The sequence below is a fragment of the Ruditapes philippinarum genome, unplaced genomic scaffold (assembly GCF_026571515.1).
Source record: "Ruditapes philippinarum isolate M1 unplaced genomic scaffold, ASM2657151v2 ctg5198_1_1_1_1, whole genome shotgun sequence".
In the NCBI taxonomy this organism is placed as follows: domain Eukaryota; kingdom Metazoa; phylum Mollusca; class Bivalvia; order Venerida; family Veneridae; genus Ruditapes; species Ruditapes philippinarum.
This window is the reverse complement of record NW_026858535.1, coordinates 18,250-29,349: the sequence shown is the minus strand read 5'-3', so window position 1 is coordinate 29,349 and position 11,100 is coordinate 18,250. Positions and strand designations below refer to the sequence as shown.

The 11,100-nt window shown below is 29.7% G+C and overlaps 2 protein-coding genes across 2 annotated transcripts; both read left to right on the top strand.

The window, feature by feature from the left end:
* Window positions 1-870: 870 nt before the first annotated feature.
* Window positions 871-7,177, top strand: LOC132753521 (semaphorin-5A-like). The gene is made up of 8 exons (XM_060744000.1): window positions 871-1,149; window positions 1,627-1,685; window positions 2,004-2,051; window positions 2,326-2,445; window positions 4,026-4,199; window positions 6,024-6,194; window positions 6,337-6,495; window positions 6,823-7,177. Exons 2-8 carry the CDS (start codon window positions 1,670-1,672, stop codon window positions 6,957-6,959), a joined length of 825 nt encoding a protein of 274 aa, XP_060599983.1. The 5' UTR covers window positions 871-1,149; window positions 1,627-1,669; the 3' UTR covers window positions 6,960-7,177.
* Window positions 7,178-7,513: 336 nt separating this feature from the next.
* Window positions 7,514-9,715, top strand: LOC132753520 (ficolin-1-like). The gene is made up of 3 exons (XM_060743999.1): window positions 7,514-7,605; window positions 8,246-8,407; window positions 8,683-9,715. The coding sequence occupies exons 2-3, from the start codon at window positions 8,266-8,268 to the stop codon at window positions 8,949-8,951; spliced, it is 411 nt and encodes a 136-aa protein (XP_060599982.1). The 5' UTR covers window positions 7,514-7,605; window positions 8,246-8,265; the 3' UTR covers window positions 8,952-9,715.
* Window positions 9,716-11,100: the final 1,385 nt, after the last annotated feature.

The following is an 11,100-nucleotide window of genomic DNA, read 5'->3' as shown; positions in this document are numbered from 1 at the left end:
ATTCACAATACTATGCATAGTGTTCGAATTCTGATGCCTTTTTAAGAATGATTCATAAAACTACAATAATTGTAATGTACACATAAAAAATAGACTATTTAGTAAGTAAGAAATAAAAGTTGGAAGATGTAGTTTTAAATTATTTCTCAAATGAAATTCGAATTTTGCTAAATAATTAAATCCTTCCTGTTTAACAAAATAACAGAATTAAAGGAAAACTTATATAAGACAAATAAAATGCAGCCAAATATTTTATTTAAAAAAGAATGAAAAACAGTAGTAAGGTATAAGCAATTCCAACTGTACTTAATCAAAGACAGACATCTTTAACTGTATAAAATTTGATTGACTACAATGATATGCTTGTTATCAATTATATTTATCGCCGAGTTTGTCTTAAATAATACTAGCTATATTAAACATACATATTAGGGCAACAAATACAAACTTTTTAGGTTAGTTATATCCAAGCAGGAATACTGGAACAACCCAAAAGGAAGAAGGTGGAAATAAAAGATGAAATAAAACAAACATCGTCATAACAATTATGTTGTGCTTAATGATCTAAAATGATTGAAAATATAACACATCCGAGTAAATACATAATATCACTAAGTTTATAACTGTATTAAATCATCATGTAGGAGATAAAGAATAAAGATAATAGATAAGTCATATGTACATGCATTTGCATAATAAATTAAATCAATCAAGTGTTAATGCACTAATTTTGTGGTTTCTATCTATGAATAAGGTTGCGTGTACTAGGTCACATGTTTCTGAACTAAAATTTGTAAATGAACAATATCTCATAACAATACCTCTTAAAAATTTCACCACAGAAGAGAAAGATATTGTTGAATAGTTGTTACGATCAAAGATAAAAATAAAATAGCACAAGTTTAAACGCTTTTGTTTCAATTTAGTCATTCACAGTTGACTATTTAACTTGTTTTTTAAAACCCTGGATATTTAGTTAGGAGAGTATTTTAATTCAGTTGCTGCAAGCGTTAAACCTTATTTACAAGAGAAAACTTGCTTTTGACACAGGGAAATGTGAACGTTTTTATTAACGACATTGTAAAAGTATTTAAAACGTGGAAAATTACGTAATGTTTCAACCGTAGTGTGAATTGTAAATATATTAAGGTAACAGTGTAATTAATTTTTATTTTTTTTGTAATTATAAAGTTCGTGAAGGATGAGACAAAGATGTTTACTTAATTGCTTTCTTTGAAGTAATATGTGAAAAATACATACGACTTATATTCATGTCTATAATCAAGTAAAATGTTTTTTTTTGTTGTATTTTTATAGTTTGATGCTGAAAAATTTGTATTCAGTTGGAATATTCTTTGGTAATACATGTCATTTTGTTTTAGAACTTATTTTAATCTAATTTTGAACTTTAGAAAGGTGTTTATGTGTTAAACTAATAAGTCAAATAAAAATAAGCACAAGGCAGAATGCATTGTATAACACCTAAATAAAAACGCCATTGAGAATGAAAGTCACAGTACCTATATAATCATCATTATTCTTCAAAATCATATTATATATGTATATACAAATTAAAAAATATTTAAATTGTCAATATAAATGTTTACTTCTTACTTTGTTACATAGGATAATACAGTCGAAATATTGGAGAACTTTAGTCCGAAGCATAATGTTGCTTCAGTATTGTAAGTACTGTTTTGCACCTGTTTATGATTTTGATCATTTGACTTTATATACTAAATAATTATCAATTCATAAAAAGAATGCTATATAAAAGCTTAACAAAATAAATTGTTTCATTTCTTTTAAAGGAGTGCGAAGTTACAAGATGTCAATATAGCATTTAAAAAATGACATGACTAACGTAATCAGACTATTTTCAACCTTTATAAGGTTTTTTTGTGTGTGTTAGGAGCAGCGTGGGCGGTACTTTGCACTTGCCAGTTCCGTCTATATACAAATTATTTAATTATTAATATCATACCTGTTTATATTTTTTGCAGACATTACAGTTCTAACATATTTCGGAGTTTTGGACTTTATGAATGCTGGTAAGTTTGTCTTCTAAATGGAAGATATATGTTTGTTTTGGGTGAATATAATATTAAACGTATATACACCAGCATTGAGAAACAAGAAAATGAAATTGTAATATTTTGAATGTGTGTATAAAGGTTATTTTCTTATATAAGTGTCAATATATTTTTGTGTCGTTTTTTTTTACACGTTTTCTTTTAAAAATATTTTTTATAATAGTGATAAAATGATCCGATTTAAAAAATATGCTATGAGAAGTTTATTTTTATTCATTTAATACATTTGCAGACCCCACTTGTTTTGACTCTGAAAAAAACTGTGCACTTTGGGATTCGATTTTTAAAATCTGCAAGATGCCTGATAACGCAAAGAAAGTTTGTCAAAAGTTTTGCGAATTATGTGATGCGGGTATGTATGGTACTAGTCACAGTTTATTTCAGCCATTTAAATGGATTTCATAAACGCTACACATAATTTGCCTTTATTTTATTTTTTGTTTATTTTTGCTTTAATTTAATGCAATCTAGAACTACCACTAGTCTAAACTGGAATATTTCTCACACCAGTTTAAAAGTAAGGTTTTCACATTTTGACTAAGGTTGGTATTGCTTGGACTGGGTATGCCTTGTTCCAGCGCCAATTGCAGTTTTATGCTGGAAAAAAGTCGTTGGAAGCAATAAGCAATGAAGTGAGGAAGAAACGGAATTACATGACTGATAAATTTTTGTTTTACAAAGTTAAAAGGTATCATTTTTCGGGGAAAAATATCAAATAGTATCTTTTCCGCAACAGTATTCCGGTGTATATTTAAATATTACCGGATTTAAAGATCACCGGACAGTCTACTTTCTCTATTTTTTCACCTGTTAATATTGTAACTTTTAAATATGTATAATTAATTGACTTAAACATATGCCTTGTTCTCTTTCTTCAAAAGTAACTGTTAGTCAATGTCTAAATGACACAGACGTCTAACTTCAGAAAAGGACTCTTATATTTGCATAGCAAAAAATTAAAGACACAAAACTAGGGGTAAAAGGGAAGATACTTACCAAAGACGAGAAAACAAGGGACACAAACAAAAGTGTCACCAAAACAGTATGAAACAACAAAGTCATACATCTGATGAACACAGAGAGGCACCGCCGTTAGCAGCATAAGCAATGCTGGGGAGTTTAAACCAGTTAATGGTGCACTAAACCTCACTCTTAGCCCCACAATGTTCTTTTAAACGAGACACGAATCCCTGCCAAGTGAAATTCTAACAGTTGTTATGATTGCAAAAGGTGAAATAGGAAGAACACTAATCATTTAGATACATATAAAAGTAAACCCAATGACCTTAACAAAGGTACTCAAAGGAAGATAGAGCAACAAAAAATCACATAAAAGGGCCCGACGAAGCAAACAGAAGATAACATTAAGACAATTCAGTCCCAAATGACCTTTAAAAACTGTCCATAATAGAGTCTCCCACTTGGTCCGTCAGATGTATTCAAAAGAGCGAAGCGTAGTGTCCAACTGTGAAAGGATTGAACGCTAAGCATGCAGTACGTCTTAAAATAGTAATGTCATAAAAAGCTAATGTATTAGAATTAAATATTTTAAGGTTTCAACCTTATATATGTAAGGAATAATCACAATTTTATGAGGCATGTGAGGGATGTTGTACTATTTCGTTATCCCTTATGTACAGACTCTAACCGAATCACTTTTTCCAGATATTTATGGGTGATCCTTATCATATTTTGAGTTGTTTATATTACACGTCAAAAACAAATGCAGACTATACGTGCAACATCTAAAATGACTTTACGTTTTTTGTAGCTAAACCACATTTGCTCATTAGTCCTATCGGATATTATCATCAACTGATAATTTTAAAGTTTTTAAAGTCTTTACAGACCTAAATAATTTTGAATTTAAATGGACTCAGATTCGCATGAACTGCATTCCAATGTTTTTATCAGTATGCTAATAAATTTTAGTAGATGGAAGTTGGACAGTTTGGTCTTCATGGATGGGGTGTGATGCAACTTGTGAAAACGGCACAAGAGGTCGGCTTCGCACATGCTCACATCCTAAGCCAAGTTTTGGTGGCAACGATTTTTATGGTGATGCTTATGAATTGGAACCGTGCAAAGTTCCAAAGTTATGTCCTGGTAAGAAAATGAGAATTATCGTTTAAAATCCCTCGTTTTAAAAAAATTTGAACAAACATGAACGTTAAAACACATCTGGGATTTTTTTAAATTAAAAATTTCACCAGTTTGTTTTTAAATGGAATTGTTAAAAGCCGGTCTTGGGGGGAGGGAATTGTATTTTCCTACGCCATGAACAGACCAATAATTTTGAGCCTGCAACATTTTACAAATTATGCAGTTTTGGGATTTTCTTGGGGTTTTATTTTCTCTATTAGAAATTGCAATTGTTTTTAGAAATTTAAACTTCAAATTGAAACATAAGAAATGTAAACAATAAAAGTAAAAAACCTTTTAAAATTTTGTGCAAATGATTGAGAGTAAGTTCATTTGTTCGTTAGGTTGCAAACCACCTTTTTTTTTACTTTCTAACCAATTAAATTTGAAACGATTTTGCAATTTCCCATATTTGGAATTTATCAGGAAAAGGCGAAACTTAATAAGCGTGCCATTTTAGAAGCAGAAATAAAAGAGGTAACTTTGGGATAAAAAAATATTTTCAAATTATATAAAAACTTTTTATAAATTTACATACATTACAACTGCGATTACAGTTGACCTTTAATATCCTCTGATTTGTTAAACGTATTCTAGCAAGAATATTCAAGGAGTGCAAAATTGTTTAAGAAATAAGTACAATGTAAAAACGTTTGTACTGATAACTGAGCATAATATGCAAAAACTTAAGTTCAGTGAATACATAAGGGGAATGTTTCCATATAATGACACAAACCAGTTTAACAGACACGATTAGAATTTGCGTGTCTTAAACGTTAGCAACGGTAGTAAACATACACACCGTAAAATTTTTTACAAATCACAATGCGATACATGGAAGTCTTCTTTCTTTAAAGATTATATTGGTTGTAGATAAAACCAATTTTGACCAGTGTATAACTACGAAAACTATTCAAAGTTAATTTTACTATCGAATTTAAATCCGTAGATTACCAAGAACTGTGATTTTGTCCCATTTAATGTTTGAAATAAACAATTCAAGTGTATCATATCTCTGTTACTTCAATGGGGAGGTTTTTGAGTCATAGGATGTATTTAGCCTTATTAAATATATGTCAGTTGACGTAGGTTTTTTTATTAAAATAACACTCTTAAGTCTGTGATACATGCTGTTAGTAGCTGTTACCTAGACTTGTTTCTCTCTGATTAAAAAGCAGAGAACAATTTTTTAATGTTTACATGAAGATACTACACAGATATTTTATTAGGTTTGTTAAGTGATGGCTTTGAGAGATAAAATAAAACAAAGGTATACATAATTTGATACATATCCTTTGGACTCATTTCAATATTATAATTGAAAAAATATGGTCAAATGGAAAAAAATTTATATAGTATGGTAAAAATAAAAATTGTGTTCGAAAAGGGTTCATACAACTTGGTTTTAATTTTTTACTATTGTTAAAAAAATTCTTGTCAAGACATACGCTAGAATTAAGGTTACTAATGTAACAGTAAATGCTACTACTGGGAAAGACAATAGCCAGAATTTTGTCTGTATTAGTATTTAGTATCAAGTCGTATTAAAATCTCTTGATTAGATGTTGACTTGAAAATTTGAAAGCTTAACTGTCAATGTTACTCATTCTTTTGCACATTGGAATACTCTCAGTTAAATTTAATTATAAACTGATGTAAAGAATAGAAAAGATATATTTAGAAACCATACAACCGTCTCTATAACATATGCTTATTTATCTCTGAAACTTTTATAAAAAAGCTTTTAGTCATTAATTGTAAACGTTGAGACCACATCTTCAAATACAGTACACGGTGGCTGGCAGACTTGGCAAGATTGGAGCGCATGCTCAACAAGCTGTGGTGTAGGAATGCAGAGTCGTTACAGGAATTGCTCAAATCCTGTCCCAGATCGCCAAGGCAATCATTGTTTTGGTAACAGCCTCGAAGACAGATTGTGTTATCCAGGACTGTGTGCAAGTATGTATATTTACAATTCATACTCAAAGCATACCTTTTGGCACAACGCCATTAAAGCAAATTTAAGAAAACAATAATTATACAACTCGAAAACAACCACTAAGATGCCCTCAATTTAGTATCAAAATGTTCTGCTTCGCAGATGTTTGGTCGAAATGGCAGCCATGGGATGCGTGTAGCGATAGTTGCAAAGGTGGAATTCGTACTCGATCTAGAATTTGCTCGAATCCATCACCGTTTACAGCAGAGGGTGATTGTCCTGGTAATTCTACCGAAATTAAAACATGTGATGATAAGCTTTGTAAGTCTTTACATCTATACATTACTGGCATTATTAATAAACGTATAATTGTAACTATTTCCATTGCTATTTAGCCTTCCTGCAAGATACATTGTTGATTAAATTATTCGAAACATACAAATAAGATCAAACGATTTTACAACATTTAAATGGTCATTTCCTTTTTTAACACTTAGTATTTTTAATCATAAAGAATAGACTCCACTATGCTTTATGCGACTTTAGATACCTTGAGATGTTTAAGACGGCTTCAAATAAGGGATAATATAAATTAAATGAATGTATAGGATAGTAATAGCAATTGTTCTAAAATTTGTTAAAATGTAGGTTTCTCCGACTGCTATGAAATTCATCAAAAGCAAAACAAGTCACAAAGTGGTATTTACAATATAACCTTGTGGAAGACAAAGCAGACAATACAAATGAAATGTGATATGGACACCGACAAGGGAGGTTGGACGTGAACATTTAATTTTGATAACAAAAACCATAAGAATCGGACGAAGGTCTTTTATTTATTGATATAGTATCCGTTATACATGTATGTACTAGTAATATGCAAATTGGAACAACAAAATTAATACATTTTCTTATTTCATGTTGTTGTCATATTGTTGTTTTAAACATTCATAATGATTATTAAAAGGAAAATTTGAATGTTGGTTATGGATGTTGGATAAAAAAACCGAATTTATATTTTTATTGACACTGAAGTCATACTAAGTTCGTAATATCAACTGAATTTGTGAACAATAGTACATGGTTCAGATTTGTCCTCCGGTGTGTATGTGCTGTCAGCTTTTTATAACATATTTTTTATAAAAATGATTTCCATTAGATAAATTAGTACCGTGGGTATTTAAATCGAATCTTATAAGGACATATTCTTCATTTTTATTGTCTTATGATTTCAAGTGAGAACGTATTGAGTAGTAACATCTAATAAATTATCAGTACTATAATTGAACTACATCAAATAATTGAGTTATTTTGATGATATATTTTAACAACAGGTACTGCAGTATCGCTTTAATGGATCAGTTAATTTCTATAGAAATTTCACAGAATACGAAAATGGTTTTGGAAATTTAGCGTCAGAGTTTTGGCTAGGTATATTTTTTTCGATAAGATTTTATTTTACAGAAATAATTTGTCCACTTTGTGGGAAGCCCTGAGTCCAAGGTTATAGAATATATAAGATCAAACTTAGATCTCAGGTATGGATTGGTCAGAAACCAGCATATAATATGCACCGACCGATGCAAATCCTGCGATCCGTGACAGAACTCATAAAAAGGGACATTTGCAACTTGTATTCATTTACTTATTATGTATAATTTATAACTTTTCATCTATACCTTATAATTTATGTCCAAGCATAAAGCATGGCTTTTGTCATGGCTTATTCTTTTAAATACACGTGTAAGGAGACTTTGTAAATTATCTAGAAGTGTCAGGCAAAAGATTCATCTTTTAAAAACCGACAAATTACTTGAATTCCGCTCTAGATCATGTCAGTAGTTAAGTTTATTATGTACAAGATTGTGTCATTCTTCAACAATCTTTTGTTTGTAATTTCCTAAATACTGGTATTTGAAATTTAAATGATATTATTTATGCTGATGATCAGATCGCTAATAAAGACACCGCTGATTGTCCCAGAAAAGATATATCTGTTTTGATATAGTTTGGAAAGTTTCAAGACATTATCCTTTGAACATATTTTATAAACATTTTTACATGAATATAGGACTGAAATATGTCCAGGAAATGGCATCTAACGGCAAAACAGAGCTTAGAATAGATCTAACTGCGGCCGATGACACAACTACTTTTTCAACATTCAAAGATTTCTACCTTGGGGGAGGGCCTTACTATAATCTCCATATCAAACGAGGAAATGCTCAGCTGGGTAATTCATTTTTCTTAATTAGGTTTCCTTGTTGCAAGGGAATACAAAGCTAAGACTTACAAAAATTCTATTTTAGGTGTCCAGGCAAATTACTTATGCAATATACATCATTGTTATGTTATATTATTTATCTTAATTCTGTATTTTTTTTGATAAATTGCATTTAACTACTTCTACATTTAATATACAATTATGATGATTATGATTTTTATAAATTCCTAAAAGCTTAAGATATTATATGAAGCATATTTTATGTGCATGTATATTGTAAATAGATTCCGGATATTATGGTTTGTCAAACAGCAATGGGCGTCCTTTTTCAACATTTGATGTTGACCGTGATAACTATTCTTCTCGGAATTGCGCTGTCTACAACCATGGGGCCTGGTGGTACAATGGTGTCGGCCACATTAATCTGAATGGTGACTATGTTAAACCTGGTAGCGTACGACACACAAATCGTCGCGCTGGAATGGTCTACTACTTATTTCAAAACAACTGGACATCTCTGAAAGTCTCTAAAATGATGTTCCGTCCAGTTTGAGTTTTTTGGAAGAAAAGTTATAACACTTATTTGCTTAACAACATTTTTTTTACGTTTTTCATCTTCATTTTTTTTTAAATTTTTAATCTTTATTTTTATATTCATCGGATATATAACGATTTAAACAAGTTATATATAATGGTTTATATGAAAGACACAGTTCCTAAATCTCATTTCTCAGTCCTATTAAATCTTGAATCTCGCTGATCTATAATCATTTAATCATTTTAATCATTGCAGCCATGTATACAAAACCTTTTTCGTTCGGCTGTGTTTAGTCTTTTGAAATCCATTATATATATTTAAAATGACATTATGCCAATCGAAGTGTAAATGGCGAATATAAAAGTAATAGTCAACATAACTTTACATTTTGTCTAGATTGTTTGTATTTGATATTTCAATACGCAAAGTTAAAGTACAAGTAATACATTTCCTACATAAATTCCAAAACAAAATCTATGCTAATACATAGCCTTCGGAATTTATCAATAAAATTTAATTGATCGAATAAGTGGGGCAGTATTTTTATATTTTTGGTAGTGTATTAATTCTTTTGTTATTATTATCATTCTCAAAAATAAGCCAATAACCATAATGATAGCCATCTTTAAAAATGTAAAGTCAATTACCAGTTCACCCTGCCAGCAAAAAGAATGAGCCTTATGCTTTTTTTAAGTTAATAATTTGCTCGTGAGTTATGGAGCATGACGTATGATTATTATCTTCAAACTATTAACCTAGGAAAGTAACCTTAATTACGGATTATATTATCTTAGATGATCGCTTTTTTGAGTGATTTGAATAGATTTAAAACTAAGGTGTGCAGCATTTGATTCCTTTTTAATTGTTTTATTATATTGTTTGTATAACCGTCTTACTGTAATAAAAGTATGATAATATTTTTTTTGCAACAAAAATCAGTATTTGCTGTTTGTAAAATACTATTTAAAAGATATTAAAGGAATGCAGTATTCAAAGGACATTGAAAACATGTAATTAAGCGTTTGTTATAAATTATACTTTAATAAGTATTCAAGTCAATGTCAACATTTTCTCTCCTCTACAAATAAATTCAAACGTGTCTAATGTTTATACAAAAATGTTTATCGGCTGAAGAAAACTTTAAAATGAACAGTCCAAATAAATTATACAGTTTAACCTACTAATATCCTGATGATTTATAAACGAATTATAAACAGTAGTGTTTGATATCATATATTTTTGTCAGTTTAATATCTTATAAATATTTGCTTTATCTCTTTAGTTTTGATGTTCAGGTAGCTTCAAGTTGTATCTATCTTATTTTCGTTTAAACTTTATAGTATTCGTTTGCTCTCTGTATTTATTGAATCATGCAATATAAAATGCAGCTATAACATTTAATTTATTGTTTCAACACAATACATTCAAGGAAATACAACGTTTTCTCATTTTTGAGAGTGCCATTTATTACCTCACACAAATAACTCTTATTTGTAGCGTGGTCTTTAGGTAATGAATAATGATTTTTGTCATTAATTGAGACGAAAACATGCTTAACTGATAAAAGCACGTGAGCACGCAACGTTATTTGAAGTGTTTTAATTTGGAAAAATTATCTAAAAATATTGGTACTTGTTTGTTTTTATGAAGCAAGCACACATTAATCATTGCACACAAGAAACAAGAAGACATTTTTCTAATCTACATGCAATACTTGAGAAAGTAATTAAGAAAGACACAATGCATTGTTCAGTTTTACTATCTCACTGTCCCTCTTTAAATGCCCATATATTGCATGAGGAGGGCATACAATTATCATCACCATATGAATTTCGAAAATTTATTATAGATCTATAAAGATAGAAAATACGAAAAGAGCTTAGCCATAAATTATAAAGATTTATATTCAAAAGGACATAAATGACAGTACAAATTAAGCGTAAATAATTATTAATGAAGACAATAATATGCATATTGCATGCATCATGCGGAAAAAAAAACAACATTTAATTTTATTAATGAATCTGTTTCGATATTCATTCTGGAATATGGAAGCACATATTTTTCCTATTACTGCTGATATATTTCATAATCAGCAACTTCGTTATGCGTAACATAGTAACACAATAAACGCTCATTTCTCGTTTAAGATATTAATGTGTTA

What these genes read in the sequence shown, in the direction of transcription:
- LOC132753521 (XM_060744000.1), top strand. An exon ending in TTGCGAATTATGTGATGCGG is followed by an intron (nt 2,446 to 4,025) that starts GTATGTATGGTA and finishes AATAAATTTTAG; the next exon opens with TAGATGGAAGTTGGACAGTT. An exon ending in AGTTCCAAAGTTATGTCCTG is followed by an intron (nt 4,200 to 6,023) that starts GTAAGAAAATGA and finishes CTTCAAATACAG; the next exon opens with TACACGGTGGCTGGCAGACT.
- LOC132753520 (XM_060743999.1), top strand. Translation starts at nt 8,266, where the DNA reads ATGGCATCTAACGGCAAAACAGAGCTTAGAATAGATCTAACTGCGGCC. An exon ending in ACGAGGAAATGCTCAGCTGG is followed by an intron (nt 8,408 to 8,682) that starts GTAATTCATTTT and finishes TATTGTAAATAG; the next exon opens with ATTCCGGATATTATGGTTTG.